The sequence below is a fragment of the Falco cherrug genome, chromosome 2 (assembly GCF_023634085.1).
Source record: "Falco cherrug isolate bFalChe1 chromosome 2, bFalChe1.pri, whole genome shotgun sequence".
In the NCBI taxonomy this organism is placed as follows: Eukaryota; Metazoa; Chordata; class Aves; order Falconiformes; family Falconidae; genus Falco; species Falco cherrug.
The window spans coordinates 117,972,379-117,996,890 of NC_073698.1; the positions used below are offsets into that span (position 1 = coordinate 117,972,379).

General features: G+C 43.3%; 1 protein-coding gene across 1 annotated transcript; it reads right to left on the reverse strand.

Moving 5' to 3' along the window:
* Positions 1-71: 71 nt before the first annotated feature.
* PLCXD2 (phosphatidylinositol specific phospholipase C X domain containing 2) lies at positions 72-23,160 on the reverse strand. Its single transcript, XM_055702567.1, has 4 exons — positions 22,952-23,160; positions 10,035-10,495; positions 8,615-8,856; positions 72-5,501 (listed from the first exon to the last, which is right to left on the reverse strand). Exons 1-4 carry the CDS (start codon positions 23,094-23,096, stop codon positions 5,339-5,341), a joined length of 1,011 nt encoding a protein of 336 aa, XP_055558542.1. The 5' UTR covers positions 23,097-23,160; the 3' UTR covers positions 72-5,338.
* Between the last annotated feature and the right edge of the window lie 1,352 nt (positions 23,161-24,512).

The window sequence follows — 24,512 nt, forward strand, 5'->3', positions numbered from 1 at the left end:
TGCGCTCAACTGATGTTAATTGACTAATGTAATCATAATGTATCAAAACAGCAGTGCAAAACACAGAAAGATGATTGACTCAAGTTGTACTTTTATTTTCAGGAATAAAAACTCATAATGACATAGATGCAGAGTAAAGCAGAAAGAAACAGTTGTCAACCCCAAGTTTATCTGCAGTGCACTCTGCTCCCTCTGCCCCCCTTCCACAGTACAAACAGAAAAACCCAATTGCAAAATATGTTTGCCACTGATGAAAATCAAAGAACCATCAAAATTATTTATATAGGATGTGCTGATCAATACTGTTCAGAATTATCTGCAGTTCAATTTAAGTGAGATACAGAGGAAAGTCACAGACCTAACAAAGGGTAAGTACTGTTTTTAATGAACGACAACACAGATATCCAGGAATACAAGATATAATCACATTCAAACAGTTCTGGAACTGACATTCCTATTCCAGCCCCTACAATTAAAAAGTTAAAGCTTGTCTACTCGATAAGACTTGTAGGGAAATAAACACGCTCAGAGAAGTACACACACTTCAGCAAGACAAAGTAGTGGGACTGATTTTTTCAAATACATAATAGAGACTAATTTAACAACCTAAATCAAACAGCTAAACAGGATTATCATTGAAAGGTGTGGCTAAGTAAATCACTATACTCTTTAACAGTTAGCCCAACGTACATGTCCTTAGCATAAAAGCTATTTGCTCTTTAGCATATGCTCTGGCTCTTCTACCCATCTGTTGAGTCAAAAACCAAAGCTGGAGTAAAAATTTCCTGTCAGACACAGGAAAAAATAATCATCTTTCCCACTGCCAAATGGACTACAGCTTGACCAGATCTGAATTTCAAATGAAGTTTGAGTCAGTTCTGTTCCTCACAGACAACTTCTCTGTGCATAAAGAACCACTGAAAGTTTGCCCGAAGTTTTGCCCCAAACAGCGGTCCTCTGACCAAAGAATTTGCTTATTGGGGACTGGCAACAACAGGCTCAAGCCTAGATAGAAGTCCGATTAAAACTGCATACAGACTTCACGTGAAATACCATATATTCAAGTAGACCTCAGGTGTCACGTGCATGGTCAGACTTCCATAGCTAACCCGATTTTAAACCATAATGGCGACGTTGTCTATTTATCTATAGAAGTCCCAAACCCTGGTCTACTAGATGGTAGAGGTACACAAAGCAAATACTTCCAAAGGCTCAGCCAGATAAGAACAATAGATTAGCACCTCGGCAGATGCCCTACTTCTGTTGGAGCCAAAATCCCTGCTCAGAAATGCTTCCTCAGCTTTACAGTACAGGTGCTTTTGAACTCCAACATACTCAGTACCAACACAGCAGAAAACAGCATGTGTTCAGAGCAAAGACACTACTCTCCCACTATTCCTTTCTTCTCCAACAAGTCTGTTTAGCAGAGTGGGGGCCTTTTTGCAGTATTTCTGCTCTGGAGACCCCCAGTCTGACATCCCTCACTGACTGCAGCACCCCGGGAAGGCACCTGGCCAGCACTGTCTCCAGCAGGATCCTCACCATCACAGCAACACACACAAGTTGGTATCCCTTCAATTCCAAAATTAGACAGCAGGAATCTGTCTTCTGTTCTCAGAAAAATTTAAAAATTTTAACATTAACATTACAACTCCCAGCTCCACAGCTGTTAAATATGTTAGGACAGCAGCTCCCAAATAGGGGCTGAGAGATTATCAGTCTGCAAAATCTAGTATTTCCTCTTTGTTTTCACCTACGAGCACACAGTAAGATACTAAAGACTCACATATGCTTCCTCACAACCTTCTCCCATCAGGGATAGGCGCAGAGGTCTCCTGAGCCACAGGTATGCCCTCAAACTGCACACAGCAGCTGTCCGTGCCAGAACAGGCGTACCACCCGTGTGCTCAGTATTCAGTGATTGCACATTAGTAAGAGAAACAGTCATAAAACAATGTATAAGTAACCTGAATCCGTAATAAACCATAAAAGTAAATATTCAAGAACATGCAATTCAAGTAGGTACTTTGCCTCAGGCAGCTGCTAGTTTCCTGGCTTTTCTTCTCCCAGCACCGACAGAACAGTCAAGTCCTCATAATTCTTCTGCGGGAGTTTTCCAGGTAGACTGTTCAAGTGACCCTGCTGCTCTGGGCACACACAAGCAAGGCTACACCACCCCATGCTACAGGTACAGGTCTACGACAGCAAGAAGCCCTCAGCCTCCTCTTGCGTTCATGCCAGTCTTTATTTTCCTCAAGCCCATACACACACGACCCCGCAGGCTGCTCGGTGCTCAGCGGCTACACTCCCTGCAGAGTTCCCAGTATGAGCTGTGGCCGCTGTCACTCACCTGCCAGACCTGCTCCACTCTGCTGCCCGAAACCTGGCTAAGCACTGCCACACCTCCAGCGTGGGCACTGGATGCAAACTGCTGCCCTACTTCCTCAACCCTCCCTTTCCGCCCAGCTCACCTTTTAATTTTATAACGCTGGAAAAATAGAGTCCACAGCCCGAAGTCCAGTTCCAGATGGCTTGCATTTTACAAAGGGTCAGGGCATCTGGATACGCTGCGGTGGTGTATCAGAGACACAAGCCTATTAATACAGGTTGCTTTGGAACGGGCTACCATGTGTAACACAAGAAAGGTAGGTAGTCTTGTTTAGGATTGTTTAGGACTATCCTAAAACCGATTCTAAACATCAGCACTAACGCTGCCCAGGATACCCACAGGAGATACTCTGTCACAGGCAGTCGTGTCTGACAGCTAATTGCCCAACTCACTATGGAGGCTGTCAGATTCCTCACAGAGGCATAACACCGAGCACTGCTCTGAAATGACACACAAGTCTCTTCAGACAAGCAAAATGTACAGAAATTCTTCCCCCACTTCATCATTAATTCTAAAGTTATGTTCCATTTCTTTTCCCTCTGCTAACACTCTTAACACCTAGCATGCTTTTGTCCTATTTCAAGATACAAGAGCTAACAGAAAATACTTTAAACTTCTTGAGCTGGTACTTAAAAATACCTAACCAAAGCCCTGAGTTACAACCATCGCATCTCTAGTCAAATAAATACAACTGGACTAGCAGTCATCGCTGTGCATGCACAACATGAGTATTGGTTAAGCCAAATAAGTCTCTTCTGAGGTAGATATATACAGTACAAAATATATTAAGGGTCAAACGCAATCATCATACTCACCTCACCTTCTCGCCTTGTCCTCCAGCTCTAGCAGGAAGCTTTGCAAACCTATCACTTCTGCCTCATCAACATTCAAACGAGTTCTTCTGAGCTCTAAGACAATTTGCAGCTAAATGACCACTGAAACCAAACCCATACATTTAACACTATCACGGAGTTTCAGCTGGGACTGAGAAGAGGAGGTCAACAAAACTCAGCTCAGGAAAATCCAGGTGTTTTAAATAACTTTGCAAACAAAATATCACTGCTCAAAACAGGTTCCAACAGTTTCATCGACAAGAAAAAAAACCCTGAAAATAAAAACCTTCTGCCAGGGTTTTCAAAGCAAGTTTAAACTAGAAATTTGAGCTTTAGTTCCCAACACCTGATTTTTGCAATTTCCCCCCATCACCGAAACAAAAGGAATGGAGAAGCACAGCTTGAGACAAGGCACCCCCTCACCCACAATTCCCTTACAAAAAGTTTCAGTTAAAATTTGGAAGAACCCTAATGAAAATCATGCAACAAGCAGATAAATCAGGTTGCAGTCTGCTCAGAACTCGGCCAAGGTTCACCTGGAAGGTTTGTAGATCTTCTAGATAAATTTGTCCTGAGTTCAGAGTTTATGACAAGCAAGCAAAGACGTTTTAGATTTTTCTGAGCTGTCAGACCAGAATGGTAGACATAGAATACAGTAACAAAAATAACAGATCTGGAGACTCACTTTTCTTTTGAATAAAATACCTATAAAGACAATCCATTCTATTATGAATAGTTTAGAGATTAATACAAAAATCATAATCACTGAGTTCAGTAGTGCACCAACAGTTGCTTTAGGAATATGACTAAAGCAGACAAGTATCTGCTAATCAGTCACTCATGGTTGTTTTTTTTTTTAAACAAAAGATAAATCAAACTGCAGGACTGCTATCAGCTAGTCAATTAAGTGCTGACAAGTACCAGTGTGACTTGCACTGGCTCAAGCACACACGGTCATGTTTTTTTTGTGAATCAACACACAAATGAGTATGACAACAGAAAGGAGCAGCACTGATGAGTGGCTCTGCTTGTGTGACTTGCTTGCTTTGTCACAAGTGGGTGCAGGCTGGGGAAGTTTCTCCCCCATAGCTGTGGCTCTGACTACAAACACAACTTTTGGGTCCAATTTTGGAATTTGCTGTCACATTGCAAATCAGTGTCATATTTTGGTTTTGAGCAATCCCTGTCAGCTCCAGTCCTTCACATCCATGCAAACTCCCACTTAGCCCTACTCCTTCCAGAGAAAGGCCATCAGTGTCATTCCCCAAAGAAAACTCGATGGATGGAAAAAACACATGACCAGCAAGCGGAAGAGAAAGGTTGTGTTGTGGTTTCCTAAAGGTCTCAACAGGAGTTCAGACTTGAGTTATAATCCTCGTGATTTGAGGACTGAAATATTGTCGATATTAATGCCAAAAGAAACACACTTATAAACATGGCTGCAATAAATATGTTACAGTAAAATAAAGAGGTCCAGAAGAAGTTTGGAGTCCAAAGAGGCAGTGTGCCAAGCCTTTGCCTCTCGGGCCCAAAGGACAGTTCATATATTCAACACAGTGTAAGTTTTCCCCTGAACAATGGTAATATTGTTTCTTCAAGTAGCTCAGAGGTAGTGTCTAAAACAGGGTAATGAATACAGCAGCGGCCTCCAGCTGAGCCCAGCTATGCCCGAGGTGGCCCATGAACAATACCTTCTCAGCCAGCCTGGTCACACTGCTGCTGAGGGAGCAGCAGCGATCCTTGGTTCAGGCCCTGGTGTCGAGAAACAAGCAGGATGCACACACAAGGGCACTGGGGGTCCAGTCACCGGGGAGACACGCACCGTAATCAGGTACATCTGCTGCGGAGGCCAGCCCAGCCCCTTGCTGGCAGGCACACACCGCACCAGACTGCAGCAGATGTGTGCATAACTTAAGTCCAACACGTAGCCACAGACAGACACACAGCAGCACTCAGACAGCACTGGGAGAAGGGACCTGCCTGTACGTGATGGTTAACCAAGTTTCCTCCAGAAAAGTTTTTTTTTAAATAAACAGACTACAATAGATTTCACTTCAACAAAACATTTAGCATAGTCTGAAGATGTCCGCTGAGGAGCACAAGTGGGACACAGCAATCAGGATTTAGTTGCAGATTCATCCTCTTCTAGAAGGAGGTCGTTTAATGCAATAACTGTAGCAGCAAAGTCAACCAGCTCCACGAAGTCTGATGTAATGATGTTCACACCCATAACACCCGGCTTCTGTGCTTTCACCCAATTCAAAATCATGGGCAGGTTCCTAAAGAAATTGAAATACAAAGTGAACATTTTAGAAGTCTTCTCTATACATGTCCTGCTTATTTCAAATGTAACAGTTACAAATGTTCTCATATTTGTGATCAGGTCCTGACTGCACCCAAAAATGCAACTGGCTGATGAGAAGAGCACTTCATATTGCACTTGGCAATTAGCTCCTGGTACCAGAAGAATTTTACCGGTATGCTTAACTCTGAATGTTGCAACTACATATCCATGACACTGCAGAGCTGTACAACGCTGTATTATGTAGTTCAGCTACTAGTAGAACGCTGCATTGTACGGTTTAGCTCCTCTGCTAAAAACCAGTCCAAACCCAAGACATGAGCCAAGAGTGCTGAAACATGGCCAGAAGAAGAGAAGGCTGTGAAGAGAGGAAGACTAAGAAGAGTGAAGATGCCCCCAACAACCACCAGATGACCCCCAACCCATTAGACCACACATGTGTAGTGCAAGTGTAGATATAATAAGTACTTCATGGAACTGTAATGAATATGCTAATAGTTTCTCAGAAATGTCATTAATCCATATAGATCAGCCATATCAAGATAAACAATGAACAAGCTGGTATGCATGCTGGGTGGAACTCATCCCTGGTGCATCTGGTGCTGAAAATAAAGAATGCCTGCTTTCTAACACTCCAAACCACGTATTCCAGAGTTTTTGTCTCTAATTTCTCAGTATCACTATCAAATAGAACAATTGGTCAGTCATCATGCTAAACTACCATGCATACAAAACATTTGTGAACTCTGTATTCACCGGGCAGACTGTGCTTCAGAATTTAATGCTGCACTACTACAGTTTCCTCCATCCTGGTTTGTTGAACCGAAAGCTTAATTTCACAGCAGACTTCAGTGTAGCACAAAGGAGGGCTGTATCTGGCCCCAGATGCTCCCCTGCCCCTCTGCCTTAGGGTGGGCAGGAAAGAATTTGTGGGGTGCAGCACACTGCACTACCAAACTCCTTCCAGCCTCCAGACCGACTCAGAGCAATGGGATCAGGGAAAACAAACCCTGAACTGAGCCCTCAGCTCTGCAGAGGTTGAGCATCCCACCATACATCACTAACCAGAGAAAGGTGAGGTGTGTCAGGAATTGAGTGAAATGGAGTTGAAATTTCTCCCCACAGTAGAATTTCCAAGTAATTTCTTGGACAGAGTGCAAGCTAAGAGTCTGCACAAGTTTTTGCACTCAAGCATGCAAACACCAAGGTTTTCAGTGCAGTTGGAGAAATGACTAAGTATGTTAGAATTATTTAAATTAGTGCCATAATATGCATACAAAATTACACAAGAAGATGGTAGGCAAGTGAATTAGCTAACAGGATGGGGAAGAAAAAACAGAAAACCTAAAATGACACCACAGCTGCTGTTCTAGGAAAAAAATAATCTCATCAAGAACAAAAAGAGAGAACTTGAGTGAAGGCATAATTACTGTCCCTGTCAAGGGACACAGACTTCAACCAGCAAAGTATGACCGTTGTACATTTCTCCTTTAGCAAGAGCTCAAGAACACTTAAATATTCATTCACATTCAGGACAAAATTACCATATAAGGCGGCAGACATTACACAGAACTGCAAAGAGACTTACACATACAAATCAGCTTGCATGTGTAAATGTGTATGAGCAATCATGCTTTAGCAAACAGCAGCATCTAGTTTATGTTTGGTTTATGTTTACATTTTATGTTTACTTTCAAACAAGCAGTGAGGATGGGGCTGAGGGAAAGGGCTGGAGCAAAGAGGATTCCAGCAGCTTCCAGCCCAGATCTGTGTCAGGAGCCCCTTGAAACAAAACTGCTCACCCCTTCCATGAGATTCGATGATCCTTTACGAGTTTTGAAGCCAGAAATTCAGCTTGAGTTTCCCTTTCAACACCGGTGAGCCGCAGGGGCAGCCCCGTCACAGCCCCGCAGCGCCCCCTACTGCCGCCTGCCGGCCCCGCAGGCGCGGCGCAGCGGAGGGACCCGAGCGCACCGGGGCAAGCATCACCCGGAGCTACTGACCTTGGGCCAGATCAAGGTCTGTGAACTGGAAGGAGGGCTGAGAACTCCGCGATTTATACTTCCACCTGGAATTTCCTGCCTGCCATCAGCAACGTTTTCAACTGCAAAAGGCACAACACTTGCCATTTCTTTAGAACCCTTTCTAAAAAGTTACACTTTGGCTTTAAAATAATCTTACCATAATTACTTCTATACCACCCAGCTGCTGCAGATGTGTGTTTATCCCACTCCCTAATATTAAGCTCAGTTGCTGATCAAATTAGACCAGCTGCAGCCCCCCATAAAAGTGTAATTTATAATTCAACAGAATTATGGCAAGATAAATCTGTTAGTGACATCAAAACAGGCAATATTAAGATGAACCAGGAGACCAGATTGCACCAGGACTGTTAAGAGTTGTGGCAATTTTTAGTCAACAGGCTACAAGGTGATAATGCCATAAAATAGAGCCACATGGAACTTACTCTGGTCTTGCCATCAACATTACTGAAGCAAGTAAAAATCACTGGCATTCTGTGCAACTCAAAACAAATCCCCCTTTAATGACCTTACTCATGGACAAATTTGTTATACAACAGTTAGTGGTATAAAAAAGTCAAATTGTTCATCTAATTTTTGGTAAAACCCACCCAAAATTAAATGCTGCCCCAGGTCATACATCTTTGGCCATTACTGAAATTACTGAGACAGATTTGTACGGACAAACGCAAAACTGAGCCCACAAATAGGCAGTTTTCCTCTACAGTACAAGATCCCCCCTCACCATTCAAGTTCAGCCAATTTGGAAGGAATTATCAGCTTGAAACAGGTCCAGCCCATGTTTTATGAAATCACATCACATTCAGAAAGAGCTCCAATTACCAGGAAACACTTCGTTACATATATACCCTGTTACTTTATTATGTTCAAAACCTCTTTATTTTAAAGACTGTAAATATCTCACAAGCAAGAGTAATGAGGCAAAACTACATGCTGTCATCAAGTCTTATTTTCTAAGCAAGTATTTCATAGTTTCTTACTCACTTAGTGCCTCTTTCAACATGAAATATAGTAAATAAAGAACTGAGACATCAAAACAAGTCCTTACCTATGAACAAGTGTGTTCTTCAGACCACGAATTAGATGGCGTGCAATAGTTCTCACTCGAGGTGTGAGAATTGCTTGAGAAACATGAAATGTTCCATAACGACTTCGTTCCTCAAGAGTGGTCTCCAGGAACTGTATCAGTTTGTGCACATTGGTTGTATTAGCCCATGGCGCTGGCATTTTATTACCTGGCCACAGGAAGGAGTATTCCTGATACACAGGGTAGTGGTAGAATATGAGAACCTAACAGAACAAAGAAAAATGAGAAAATAAAATTCACAACTAGGTTATTTATATCTGAACAGCATGTTGCACTGGTTTATGCTTATGTGGTGCTGCTGCAGCTAGATAGCAGTGAAAAGTAAACCCTGCAAAGAGCTGCTGCTCTGGAGTCACATGTGTCAGTAAAATTGCTGCACTATTGCCAAAGAAGATTGAGATCATTCTAGTTAGCTATGAGGACAGGATTGCTTTAGGGGTCATCAGTTTAAAATGATGAAGTTGCCAGGAGTATACTGAAATGTCATCCAAAGACTTCGGCTCAAAAGCATTTCAAAGCACTGTCAGAGACTATTACAGCTGTAGTTGAAGTTAAGGGTTTTAGCAGCCCTGCCATATTCTGTGGAACTCCCATTGAGTGGCTAGAGCATACTGGGCTGACTGGCATAGCGGCATTCCACCCTCACTTACTGCACGAGATGCCAAAGTCTTGCTGTCAGCAAAATCTTCTGGTAATTGAAAGTCAACATTTTACGCCTTGTAAGGGGATTGCCTATAGGAGGACAGCATGATAATGCAATTCTTGATTAACACCCAAACTTACAAATGGTTCATTCTGGACCCTAGCACTGACAGCTGATGTTCAGAGGAAATCCTTAAAGCCTCATGTACTTTACAGTTTAAGAATTACGTGCTGTTGCTGAAACCCTGTTCTCTGTATGTACACATGGGAGCAGCTGCCACAGGCAAGAGGCATTTAATCTTGCCACTAAGTTTGGATGGCTGCAAAGGAGCTAAGAAATTGTGCCACACCTCAGTCATGTTAAAGTTTACATGCCTCACACTGGCCAAAGAGACAAGAGTTTATCAAGTCCTCACCAACATAAGTCAGCACAACATGTTCTTCCAGAGAGAACTTCCAGAAGAGAAAGCCTTCTGTAAGAAGCACAAGGCCCCGAGGCCACTATCATTTATTTAAGATACATGCTTGGGAGAGGGACACAGCCTAGCCACACCTTGGATGGAGGGAGTACATAGCTGCAATAAACAGAGGAAAACATACACACAAAGGAGGCCCAAGCAGGCTTTAAACTGACCACCAGCAGCACCACCGGTCCAATACTCTGAGTGGGAACCACAAACAGCTTCTCTGTTTAAATCTAACCTTTGGGCTTGAAAAGCATTACCCATCCTTTCCTTACCTGATGTTTATTCTCCCACATGTACTGTAACGTCACATATTCTACACATTCAACAGAACAAAGTTTGGATCCAAAAGCTGACTGGATCCTGTTGATCAGGAAGTGGTGATGGCTGTCATCCATTGCATAGAAGTGATTGAAATCCAAGAAGATTACTTCCTTGGGGTGCTGCTCAAGAAAGGTGTTAATCTCCTTCAGCCCATCCCATACTTTGATGCCAAACAAGCCATGTATGAAGTAGATCTCTTGTCCTATTTCCCCAGGTTTGGAAGATACACGAAGATCAAAGTAGCGGATCCCACCTTCCAACTGCTCTTTGAAAGTCAGATTTTGAGTCACTGACCATTTCTTCATGATCTTTTTAACCAAAGAAATTCTGGCCAAACGTTTGATAGCTGTAGCTTGGTCTGGTCCCACAGGAGATTTTTCATCAACCCAGTAGCTGAAAGAATCATGTGAGCCTGGAAACAAGAGAGAAGAATACTTCATTTGAGAAAACAGCCTCCTCCAAAACACATATACCCATGTCTCCTACAAACTGAAGAGTTCTACACACATGACAGGGTCGCAGACTCACACTTGAGCATAGCTCTTCTTTCAGACTACCCTTTACACCTCAGTTTTCCCTAACTCTACAAGAGCTATGCTTAAGGTTCTGTCTGAACTGTTTGCTTGCGTAAGCTTGCAATTTCCATGCGCTCTGGAAACAATGACTGTAAGACAAGCACCAACAGTAAAGGGAAGCTTCCTGCTAACCTTCCTTAATTTACAAACTATTAATCTACCTCTGATGCTTTCCCAGAGCCTGGTACATCACTGATTTGGTCTGAGACTCCAGCTTCACTGAAAGAATCTGAGGCTCTATTTCCATTCTACCTGGTAAATCCAACCAGGACCTAATACACTTTGAACAGGTATCTTACTCATGTGATGGACAGAGGTATTTGGACATGCACATGGCTTACCAGTACATCTCACTTCATCCCCAAGATGTTTAAATAAACGATTAGTAGTTCAAATAGTAAGCAACAGCTGGCTCAAATTGGAGGTGGAACAATCGAGGACACCACCAGTTGCTGTGTAGCATGCTTGTTACTACCAAGTTCACAAATGCATCCTTTGCCTGGCAGTGCCTTTGAACAAAAAAAAAAAAGACATCCCCAATCAAAACCATCAGTCCCTGCCAAAACAATGCAGGTCTGACAAAGCTCCTGTAATACAACCTGTATCTTGGCAGAGAAACTGCATTTCCAGTATAAAATTTGAGTTTACTAGAAAAAACCTCCAACTGAAAATTCAATACTAAATAGAAGAACTGAGAAATAAACCTCCTTCAAAGGAACAGCTTCAGAGTCAATTAAATATCCCTAGCTTGGATAAAAGAGTATCAGAACAAAGAGTAATAGGCCAGTGTATCTCAGTTTTATCCTGCTCTGGTACAGTGCAAAGACAGGCAGAAGCCGATTTGCCACAGACTGAGGTTTACCAGGAGTTTCTAATCATTTACACCAGGCACCAGCATTCTTGCCAAGAAGGTGCAGCTGCTCCAGGCATGATTTCCCTGTGAAGCCCCAGCCAGGAGAAAAAAACACTACAGGAGCTCAAACAGTCCCACTCCCATTTTTCCTTCAAGACAGCAAGTAAGTTTCCCCATCAAGCCCAATCCCACCCACTTGCTGAAGTGCAGGGAAAGCATCTTCGCCCTAGTCACCACAAGCAACTCTTTTTCCAGCTGCCCTGGGGTACAGTGACCCTGCACCATGCTGCTGTCATTTGCATTTTCCCTTCTTGCATGCCACAGGTTTCTTATCCCTGCACCCAGGACTGTACTTCTCTAGAATTTCCTGCTCTCAGTCCACAACTCTGTTAAACTCTAATTTGTCATTTCCAATTTTAAGACATCATTTGAGGCATCCACAGCCTCCTTCACCCAAACCTTTTATTTGTGTACTGGCACCCACTTGGAGACTGATGCATTTCCTGTGACGCAAGGTCCCAGCTCTAAACAAGATTACGATCTCAATTAGATTATCCTGTCAGGATTTTTAAATCCAGATGGAAGAACAGACTGCATGCAAACCAAACATCAGTGCACAACAACCTTAAACGCACTCTCTCAGGAATTTCAACTAGTTCAAAAGTACTGAAGAACCACTGTAAAGGTTAGTTTTCGGATGTATAAATGAACACAAACTAGTTCTGATCAACCATCCATGAATTCTCCAGTCTTCGAAGTTTGCCTCTTATGAGGCTTTCCATCCAGTTTTCTAGAAATAAGTGACATGTAAAAGAGGTGTTCTTAAAAGATGTCATCTTAAGAAGCTACTTAGTACCCATCACAGTAAGCTACACCAAAAGTAACTGTCATTTTTGAAGTGACACCTGGATTTTTTCCTACCTCCAAACGTGCAACCCCAAACAAAATACAGGATCAAACATCTAGTGAAGACATTTCAGAAGCAGCCATGTAAGGCCTGACTCATACCCCAAGCTGCAGCTCACAGATGTTTGAGTTTCATACACCTCCCCATACAGCAGAATGAGCCTTTCAAGCTTCCTCAATATTTGGAAAGAAGACCTCAATCACCAGGGGCTTGTCTTCTGCCTCTGAACAAGTCACTTAGCACAAAGAAGTCATGGGGCTTTTTGCTTTTCTTTGTGTGGGTGTTTGTTTGGGTTTAAGCTCTCAGTTCTATCCGTTTTGACTTCCTCCTCTATTTAGGTCACTGAGAAAAGTGTTTAACATGCTAGAATAAGGCCATAAGTAGTATTTTATCTTCATTTTAACTAAGACTGTGCAGCATCCTCTAGAGAGCTGTCTACCAAAGTCACTCACACCATTATGCTCCCTCAGACAGCATCACTGAAATCTGATTTACAAAGGAATGACAATTTTATCTGGCATTAAATATATGTCAACTCGAGTTGTCTAAGCAAATCTGAGCCAAGAAACAGCTTGTTTTCCTAAGCCTAATCACATACTTTACAGCTACAAAAGCCTTTCCTTTGCAGATTGCCACACATTTAATGATACAATAACTGATTTTTCCTTCCACTATCACAAGCCAAATTCTATTTCTAGCTCTAGAAAGAAACGACAGGGAAAACAAGACAAGCACACTGCAACTCTCTCAATGCATACTTTAAGAACTACACTCATTAGCAGGACAGCTGCTGTTTGAACAAACTAAACTGTATGTGACATTCTTCCATAGTTAGAAAAGTTCCTTAGAATTCCTGTCTTGTGGCTCTGCTTAAAAGCCCAGGAAATTGACCTTCTCATTTACAACTAACTCAACATGTACACCTAAATATAACCAAGCAGAACATGAACTGGAACATGTAAAAAACAAGCTCTCCTTTCCACAGTTGGTAGAAGACCACCTCCTAAGGAGCACAGGGGAACATCAATACCGAAGCTGGAAAGACACAGTAGAAATTCAATTGGATTCAGTGGTCATTTACAGAAGGCCAGCCACCAACTGTGAGAAACACCAAGGCCAAACCTGGACCCAGAATATTTTTATGCTGGTAAGAGAAAAAAGCAAACTGAAAACCTGAATCAACAACACTGGATACTTGCTGGGCTGAGGAGTAAAGAGCTGGGTGAGGCCCCACGTCATCCACCAGGCCCTTCTTTAATTTAAGATTGTTGTGTTATGCTACCAGCTCAGCCACTGACTTTTAATATAGCTTAGCTGTGAAATTAAGCTACATGCTAAACTGATCACATCATGATGTCAAAATAATCCCTGTTCTCCTTTGCTCTACCCTTAAACTCCATGAAAGGCCTAGCCATTCTGCAGCTACAACAGGAGCCAGGCTGCTTGCTGATACAGCATGATTTCTTTTTGAAAAAGCATAACCTAAACCCAACCAGCTCTACAAATTAAAGGCAAGGGACAGCCTGCACCAGAAGCATGAAGCAGACCAGCTCATTTTGTTAGCTCAGCACAAGAGCTGCTAACGATGTTCGCAACTCATGTCTAAAACACAAGAACATCTGAAGACACTCAGATGCTCTAACACTGTACAGTAACAGCCAGGGGGCTGGCAGCTCCTGAACAGACCAAGCATCACAAAACTCTCATACCAATACACACAAAAAAGCCTTCTGCATATGTAAGAAATCCTTCATGGTCTGTGTTCCCTGCCACCCAAATGGCATGCATCTTCCCAAATTATACTGACCACTTTTCTCAGGAAACAAGAAAAACCCTCAAAAAGTCCTGTCAGCAAGACATTTCAGATGATACCTGACATGCTAAATACAAACAACACTCTATATTCATTCAATAAATCCATTCCTTAAACCTGTTGCAAACAAAGCAATGAACAAACCTAGGTATTTAAAACCTCCATCTTACAGACCGAGAAATCAGAAGGCACAGAAAAGCCATGGAACTGCTTCCATTGGCCTTTAGGGGAACAGAGGCCAGAACCCCAGTCTGAACTGCCTCAAGGGCATGTTGTTGCACATGCAGCACACTTATTGAGTCACTGTACAGGAGACCAGATTAGCATTCAGACTGCAAACCTTTCAGAGTTGCTCCAGTGACATGGCATCAGTCTGGCACTCAGCCCTCCCTTAAACCAAGCTAGGTACAGCAAATAAAACAAAGAGATGATTTGCCAATTGCTTTCAACAAACATTCCATCAAACATTAAATTTAAGCATGAAAGTGTGCACAGTCAAAGAAAAAAACCAGGGGACTGCTAATCAGCTGGCAGGTCTTAAAAGTAACAATGGCTGCTTCATGCCTTTCATCTGACAAGGACCAGAAGCTTCAAGGACAGCAGTCATCCCATCAAATGCACAGATATTTAACTATCAAAGCCTATAGTATGGTTAGAACAGTATTAAAGAGGTATCTTTCAGACACCAGATTGTTAAAGTGATTGATAATCCTCTTCATTTTATCCCAGTAAGTGCAACTGCTGATTTTTATTCGTATCTTTAAACCTCTTTTTCTCCTCCTTTCACTAATTTCCCAGGTTAATTGTATCTTAAACATATCACTTCACAATTCAATTTGTCTGTTACATAGATTGTATTTCACTGTTCAGGATGTCTTTTTTTGTTGAAGCCTTTGTGCTAATTGTTAGAAAAGCAGCCTTTTGTCATCACATCTGCAGCAAAGTCTAACTTTCCAGAGTGCCTATTTGTCATGTTACTTAGTCATAGATAGTCAGATTAACCTATGGTGTAGCTCAAACAAATGACACTCATCAACAGAATGTTATTAAGCCTTGAATTTCAACAATTACTAACTATATCATGCTGTATTATCTTTTGTTCCCACATCAGCACTTTTGGCATATACAGTTGCAGTGGAGGAATTGGAATGGAATGAGCATCACCTCACCAATCCTGGTGTCCTTTAGCAAACTTGGACATTTACCTTCATAAGGTGTTAAAAATATGACTAGATGGCATGAAAAGCACGGAGCATCTTCCAACATAGAAGATGCTTGTGCACTGCCAATTACTTGAAAACAAGACAAGAATTCCTGTGGTTTCTTTGGATACAAGCATGTTTTCTAGCCTATTGCTAGTCTCCCTGGTTGCAAGGCTGTGGACTAGCCTGAAGTAGCAGTTAAAGACACTTTCTGCAAAAGTCTGGCTAACCAAGAAACACTAAATGAAAGCAGAAGGGCAGAGGAGTGCACTGCCAGCAATTTTAACTAGATTGGAGTAATTTGGTTTGGTCTTCAGGTCAGTGGAATATTAATGTGATGAAAGAGTGCAAGAAAGCCTCCTACATGATGTTAAATATTCATAAGAAGCAAGGTCAACATGCTGTACCAACCCCCTAAAAGCATTAAAGGGTCATTTATGGACAAAGAATCACCCCAGCTATAGCGATGCCAAACTTCTTAAAGCAAGCTTTGCTCACTAGACAAAATACATTCCCCATATATTACAAAACACCACACATGACAGCTATGTAATGCTTGCTAAGCAAAGACATCTAGAAGCACAGTAATCAAGTTCCAAAAAACACGGGATGCAAGTGCTAGCTCGCAAATGTTCTTCTAAACCAAATGTCCTGTGTGTGCCAGAAATGAGAAAAATATGGGATGAACAAAAGTGCCTCTCAAATCCCAGAAGTCCTCAGGATTGAATCCTGAGGTCATCCAGGGTCATTAGCAATCCAGATTTTCTAATCAAAAGATTAACATCTTTAAAGCTCTTCACTAATGAAAAGCAAATGAAATAGTTCATATCAACTTGCCCATCAAAAGGAGGAAAGGCAGAAATAATAAACATCCTATTGATAACTAATTATCTAAAACTATTGAGATAAGTATTTGTATTTTAGTAGAATCTTAAAAGACTCCTTTAGGTATTCTTAATGCAGCCTCATTAGGGAGCACAAAGCCTAGCGCACACCAAATCCTCTTAGGAAAACCTCTTCTCCCTACCAAAGAATTACCCTGACTTCCCCCACTGCCCCTTTCAGGGCGAGAGGTGGAGGGGGGGGTGCAATAGAAGGGGTACAAATAGAAAGGGAGAACAGTCTACTTAAGAACAGCATCAGACCGTATCACATGGTAGTTGGCTTTTCCTTCCAGCCAGGAGAAATCTGTTATTGCCAGTAAGGGTTTGGTTTTTTCTGCTGTAGCAATTGCTTCCCATTTATCAGCAGCTTCAGCTGCCTGCACTGGGAAAGCAGAAAGTGGCAGTACTTTACTATTTCAAAGTCCGGATGGATCCACCCGCTCAAAGTAAAACCCCTTCTGTTTACAACCCTATATTCCTCTTCTGTGACTACCAGAAATGTGTGGACCAATTGCTCATTCTTTTCCGAGAAGGCTCTAAGGGAATGTTTTCTTGTTTTCATTACACAGTACTTTTCCCTCTTTTTACATCCTTTCTGGAAGAGAAGGCAAACTGGAATGTTCACACAAAACAGGAGACAGAACCATTTGTATCATTATGATTGTTTTTCTCTGTTTGAAGTAGAACTTTAGCGTTTCCTGCACTCATTCACCAAGCAGGCAAGTCACTCTCTAGGGCACAGTTTTTAATAAAAAAGGAAGAAAGTTTTTCCCAATTAAAAAAAATAGTCAAGATCTTCATAAACAAACTGAATAAAATTGTGGCCTTTCAAGAACAATTTGGTTTTGGCTAAACAGGATTTCCCTTTTTAAAAGGTCCACTATCATCTAAAATCTAAGGCTGGCTTTCCAGTGGAACTTCTGCATAGATCCAGTGTTGGTCACAGCAGTTTTCCTCACGTAAGGACATACAAAGGGAATATCGTGTTACTTAGGAAGAGCGGAACAACCTCCATTAGGTGTTCTCATCAGTATAGCTGTCCAGATAGTTTAACAGCCTCTCTGTAAGAACTGAGATTTGCTGCTACAATCAAACAGACCACCAAGGTAGTAAAATAACTTGTCCTTTCAGGAAAAATTCATCCTGAAAATTCTACATTTACAAATCATATCCAGTGCTGCCATACTTAATGCAGTGTTTTCTTCTAATGGTTACTGCCTCATTGATCAGTAGACGCCAGTTAAACTGGGAAGGAAAATAGAGCTCGGTGAATCAGAACATTAACTTTATACATTTCCTCCCTTTGAGCTTTAACCCAACAGATGGCCAGTTTAGCTGACTCAATGATCCTTTTCATTAGGACTCCAGAGGAGAACTGTTTGGAAGGAGGATGCAACCTCAAGCTCACCACTGCTTCCCCTCTCAGAAGGCACATCCATAGTGCACACCAGCTCACAAACAAAGGAATAACAAAACCACAGCATCAGCAAGCTCAGCAGCTTGCCTCAGGGTCATGCAAGCAAAAAGGGGAAAAATATACCAAATTAGTAAGATCCTAGTAGCCAGTTCTTAACTGGACAGGACTGCTGCTTCTTTGAAAAACCACTTCAGTTCTGCTTGGCCAACTAAAAGACAAACAAGCCCATAGAGCTTTTGGTGAACAGTCAAGACTGTCAGAACAGCAGAGCTGGCTGGAGCCCAGGGTGGGGAGATGCACAGGAGATACCCAGGGTCCCTCCAGCTCCCGGTGTTCCCCACATGCCCAACACATGAGCACAGCAAGCACCCAGCAGTCACGCTACAGCACAATGCACTCATCCACAGCCGCTTGTCATCACAGAAAACTCAACCCTCCGTGCTCTGTATCCCCCCTTTAGGCTTAACTACAGGCTTAGCTGGTAGGGCTGCTCCTCATTAAGACTGCTTACTAGCTGTATTTGTAAAGCTTTGTTTCCCAGGGCTGATCATTTCATAGGACTTTGATCACTTAGCTGAAAACCATTAGGCTTCTGCCTCAGGCTTTTGGGGTGATCTTCTCAGAGAAGGGCAGAAACAGTGGCATGTTATACTACTGAAAGTTTTGGCCACAGTCATACTGACAGTACCATGAACAAAAGATGGAAAGTTATTCAATTAGAAGTTGGTTAGAAAGTTAATTAAGAGAGTGCGTGTTACAGAGGGTGAATTGAGCAGATTGACTAGTGCTGTAGTTTGCAGCAGAAGACAAAAATTTACAAGTTTAGAAGGCCAGGGACACATAGCTCCTCAGATCAGTGAACAGTCAAATTAAAGACTTTTAAACAATCATTTCAACTCTCCAGTATGATCTTATTTTAGCCATATTTGAGCCAATATGATTTTTCTCTTAAAAAATGCTTCTGGAACTGTAAAACTCTTCTTTTCCATCAGCTCTAGCTACCTACAACCCAGCACCCCACAGGCAGCTCCCCACCAACTGTCCAGCCTGATGCAGGCAGGAACAGCTCCAAGCTCCAATCGCCCTGCATTGCTTCAAAATGAGAACCTGGCCATCCCTCCACGTACTTGCGGAGGGAGAGCTAACGCACCATCTGGGATCACCAGGAGACAGAAAATGCTCTGTGCACCAGCAGAAGCCACGACTGAAGAGCTACCCCACCTCACCCCAGAGGGGCAGGCTGCCCTTGCCCGCACATTCCACAGCAGCACAGCATCCTACCTAGCCTGACATTCAGCTCCAGGTGTATCAGCACCTGAAAAAATGAACTTTTGGTGGCAAAAAAAGCCACTTTAGATTTCTTAGCCTTAAATGTACAAGATTTGATCTACAGCATGAACATTTATATTTAAAAAAAAAATTATCCTCTAAGACAAAAGCATTGGTGTATGCTTTTTTACAAGAGTCACCTTTTAAGTGCCAAAGTAAAGCATTTTAATTTTTCCAAATTTTCTATTTTTCAGCTCTCTTCTCCAGTGATTCCAAGTCAAACTGAACTTAGTTCAGATTCAAATTTACTGTTCCCCAACAAAGCTTCATTTTTAATAATAGCAGGTGTTTCACCAAAGCTACATGCAAGAAAATATCATCACCTGTGTTTCTTAACACAGCCATTCAACCGATTGTTCTTTCCTACGAGTATCTGCAGCACCACAACACACCAGGTTAACCTCCATGTTCCCTCAGGACATCCACACACTCCAGCACCCACCCTGGTGTTTGCCCAATCCCATGAAGGGTTGTTTCAGGAAGCTTTTCTGATAGGAACCACTTCTCCATAAAGAAAAAAACATCTTCTAAACCATCAACAACACAGAAAAACTTTCCACCACTGAACATGCTCATTGATACTTGCAGGAGTACAAGAGGGAATGCAGGGGACAGCAGCATTTCATTAGCTTGCTTACACTATGAAAGGGCACCCATAAGTATTGCAGGTGCTCCTGCAAGAAGCAGTAGATCCTTAACTAAGTGATTATAAATTTCTCCCAGAAGACAAAGAATATCAGCGCTGGGGAAAAACTCACAGCTAACCATCCTGACCAGAACAGGGACCCAGTCTAGGGATACAATTTGATTAAAAACTGTAGTATCCCTTACACCATGGCTTGTATTATTAAAAAATAGAATAGCCCTCACAGGATTAAGTAAACACATTATTACCAAGGCCCAAAGGAAAACAGAACTGCCTCTGCTCATCACATTCATCCAGCACCTTGGAGGTTGGACTGATAAAACAATACGCAAACATCTGCTAGCTTGCTTTGCTGTCTCAAAACAACAGGGACAAGCTTATCGTGATCTTAGAAACTAGATCTTGAGACAAAAAAAGCATTTCACCCATCCTAATGTAAGTATTCATGCAGAGGCCTGAAGAAACTGGAAAGTGGTGCCGCATCTTCAGAAGTAGAGATATTTCTCAGACTCTAGTACCTAGTTAGTTATGATACTGCAGAAATTTAGGAAAGTAGATAAAATGAAACAGTACAAATTGGACATGCCACAATGCTGTGAATTATCAGTATGCAAGTACAAGCAAAAAACAGATCAGGCTTCTCCAGCGAATTCTTTAAATAACTGATTTACTTCGAAAGCAGACCAGGGAGAGCTCAGCAGCTTTTTCTTGTGTTGCATTTCTCAGGGGGGAAATAAGAAAACAGATGCAGATCAAGAGACAACCAAAGTGTCACAGTCATACATTATTTCATTAAATCATTTAAAGTAAACCAGCTTGAGATTAAACTACTACTACACAATACTCTGCCAAGGGTCACGTTCCCAACTGAAGTGTTTTAAGAGTTCATTTTTAAACCCACACTCAAAGAGGATTAGTCTGGAGTATAATTAAGAGAAAAAGCTCAACAGTTTCACACAAGGTCAGTATTTGTTGAAGGTGGTTAATTTTGTTGACTATATTGTAGGCATGTAAGTTGATGACATTTTAAGATGTTTCAGGTGGGTATTTCATGAAGTACACTAGTTTGATGTTTACATGTTGGTTTAACTCTGTGCTCAAAATGGAGAGAGAGACCCCGAAAAATACAGGGTCACCCTCCAAAGCTTGGCTACAATCAGTTGTAGAAGTTGTAAAGTTTGAGCTTCTGTTGTTTCTATTGAAAAAAATCTAGGCAAAATGCTGAACCAATATAGTGTTCTTGTCCAAGGAAAAGAGATGATGTTTGCTGTGCAATATCATGAGAGGAGTCTTTTGCAATGAGACTGCCAAATACCAAGTTGACTTCATTTTAAGTTGAAGCCTTAAAACTTGTTTTAACTCCTACAGTTACATCTCTGCTCCTACAAAGAACAAGTGGAAAACAAAAAAAAAATGTCTGAGAAACAGAAAACAGTTGAGTCCATCGCTCCAGCACACAACACAAATGCATGCAGAGACATGGAAAAAAGCAGGCCACACCTGTCATATGTGCACACAGGTATTAAGCACAGACAAAAATGCTTCTCATTTGTCCTGAAGCCTACATTTCATCTCTTTTGATGACAGCATTGGCCTTCATTGCTATTCAGTATCTGTGAACTGACACCTGAACTGCAACCTGTTTTGTACAACCCTTTCCTCGCACACTGCTAGCAGCACCACCTTGGCTCCAAAAAGGCTGCTTTGTCAAGGAGCACACCAAAAGTCCACTTCAGCAAGATAATCATTGGACTAAAATATAATAAAAAAATGCCCCAAAACATCTACCCCACATGTCTTTTTCCCTGCTTGCAGGCTGCATAACATGCATGCAGGAAAGGGGTGGGGAAATACACCAACTTTGACCACAAATAAACATACACTGCAAGCACTTTCAGAAAACCCATTCTCATGAAACACTACTCATTTGAAAAGCAGCATGGCACTACGGAAACAACAAACTTCCTTTGTTTCTCTGCTACAGTACTGGTTGTGCGATTATTATTTTTAATGATGGCCAGTGGTAATGTACCTAATGCAACCTACATCACAACATTCTGCAAAATTTCACAGCCCTTAAGGGGCGTGTCACCCACCCCTTGTTGCTACAGCAATAAATAGTTGATTTACTACTGTTCAGTGAAACAGAGGAGGATTTCTTTGCCAGCATTTCTAAAATCTGCAACTGCTTGAATTTTATATGAACACCAAACCTCCCTTCTGTGTTCAACTTTGTTTTTCAGCTGTTCAAGTAATAAGAGAATTTACTCTGTTTCTGGGGAAGTGTCTCCACACATTCTCTATATAACACATCCTCAAAGGGTTTTGACAAGCTAAGGCACTACCATGAAAATCAAGCCTGTATCACTGAAGACCGGAGTCTAACATCCAGTGTCAGAATGGGCTCCTACAGTAGTTGCCCCTGAAATCCTATTGACACCTACAAGCAATACTAGATTTTTTTTGCGATTTACAAAGGAACAGGCTGACTTTCCCTAAGTTTAGAGTCATCTGCTGTCTTCACCATCTGTCAGTTTATCTATCTGCAAACCAGAAGCAATGACACTTACCCTTACCAAGTTCTTAAATTAGAAGCTCTGTGCAGGACCTGTGCATTAGTTTTATTAATTTTAGCTAGAAAGGGGGAAAAATTTGTAAGTAATTACAGTATCTTAGTGCCTTCACTGTAAGATCATACATTGGGTTATTTCATAAAGATGCTGTACCTTTCCCCCGACAAGCCATACACAGGTTCTACTATAAAAGACATTTGAATTTGAGGAACCTCCAGTTCTTAGGACAAACATAAACAAGCTTTGCTTAAGCAACCTGAGCAACCTTAACAGAAGGCCTCCAGAGATCACAGCTACCTTTCTTAAAGCCAATGAAATCATGCAGGTCAAGCGGTTACTAGCTCCCAGTTACATTTACGGAAGATTAAGCCCTCTCTCCCGCCCACTGTTACTCCCTGACAGGCGCCCAGGCCCCGAACACGGGTCCCCCGCAGGGCTGCTATGGCTCAAGCCGAACCCGCCCCCCTCCCCCCCCAGCCCGGGCAAACACCTGAGGGCCCAGCCCGCCGCTACAGCCCCAGCACCTGTAAGCACCCGGCTGACGGTGGGGGGGGACGGGGGACGACGGGACACAGACGGGGCCGCATCCCGCCACCGCCGCCCCTCAGCGCCAGGCCCCGCCACCACACGGGCCTCCCCGCCGAGGCCAGGCCCCGGCCCCCGCCCTACCCGGTATGGCCAGGTTGGAGAGCGGGTAGGTACGCAACGCCGCCGGCAGCGAGCCCATCCAGTCTGCATTGCTCTCCGCCATAACCCCCGCGGCTCGCCGCCGCCGCCGCCGGCCGCCCTCCCTGCCGGCCGGCGACGGCCTCATCCCCAGCCCGGGCAGGGGGGCCGGGCCGGGGCCTGGGCCGCGGCCGGCGGGTCAGGGCGCGCTGCACCCGCCCGCCCCCTTTATATAGCAGGTGCGCAGCCGTCGCGGCGGCCCGGAGGCCAGCCATTGGCTGCCCGCTGTTCGCCCCGCCCCGCGGCGGCAGCCTCACTGTGGCTGTGAGGGAGGGGGCCCGGCCCGGCCGCTGCGGGGGCCGTGGAGCGGTCGGCACCGGCCCTGTCCCTGCCTCCCCCGACCGGTGGAACCGGCATAGCGTCCGTGAGGGGCAGGGGAGCGTGGAGCGCCGTCTGGGAGCGGGGACGTGCCCGCCGCGGGGCCTGCGTGCCCGCCCGCCGGAGGTGCGTGGCGCGGGGCCCTGGGCACCAGCCCTCGCGGTGCGCCGAGCGCTGGCGCTCCCTCCGCCGGGGCACCAGCGCCAGGCCGTGCGCGTACCCGCGGATTTCTGCCTCCGTGCTGGGTGTGATGTGCTGCTGGGGACGTGGTGGCCCCAGCGTGTGTGTGTGTGTGCGGGCCCTCGCACCCCACCCCGCGTACACCGGGTAACGCGGCGGTGGGCTGGGGCTCTGCTGTGCGCTCTGCTGTGCTGCCAGGGAAGCTGCCCCCAGCACACGGGGCCAACGCCGCAGTTTTGCGATGTTGACTGGTTAGTAAAGCATATTAGCTCTGGCAATTTATGCACCACACCTGACAAGAGTCAAGACGGCTGCAGAAGATCTAAGGAGCAAGACAGGGCAGGCTCAATCCCTTCCGCCTGCTCTTCCAGCAGCTCCCTTTCCCTGGCACTCTCCCACTCTGCCTTACGCTGCATTTAGCTGTCAGGTAAAGTATTTTGTTGACAACAATTTCTGGATTTGCTTTGATATGCAAAATGGATCCTCTAAGATACATTTTTTCTCCCTTGTGTTATTACATACCTTTGAAGGATAATGCTTTTATGAGCAACTTCTCTTACCTGCTTATTACGAATATGTACAAACATATTACTTTCGTACTCTTCATGCAGTACAGAGAGAGACAACCAGGTAGGTATACAACACAGGTCTACTCCATCATATGCTAGAGAAAAAAAACCCCAGACATTGTTCTGAAAGAGAATTTTTCACTGTCAAATTACTAGAGGGGGAATACCAAATACCAAGGCTACGTATTTCAGAAGTCCTCTGTTTTGTTTGTAAGGATTTTTTAAATTAGCAGGTGTTTTTCATTTGGTGTATTAAAGTTTGCACGTTATTCACAGAGTGCTTTCGTTAATATATGCTAATTGAACTATACATATAAACAATGTATCTGTAAATACCTATATGTTAACTATGTATTTTTACCTAATACAAGCAGAATCTATCTCCTTCCATAAATCTACATTTTCCTTTTGAAGGAAGCAAAGACATTTTGATGTTA

What these genes read in the sequence shown, in the direction of transcription:
- PLCXD2 (XM_055702567.1), bottom strand. Translation starts at nt 23,096, where the DNA reads ATGAGGCCGTCGCCGGCCGGCAGGGAGGGCGGCCGGCGGCGGCGGCGG. An exon ending in CTCCAACCTGGCCATACCGG is followed by an intron (nt 10,496 to 22,951) that starts GTAGGGCGGGGG and finishes TCTTGTTTCCAG; the next exon opens with GCTCACATGATTCTTTCAGC. An exon ending in TGTGGGAGAATAAACATCAG is followed by an intron (nt 8,857 to 10,034) that starts GTAAGGAAAGGA and finishes TTGTTCTGTTAG; the next exon opens with GTTCTCATATTCTACCACTA.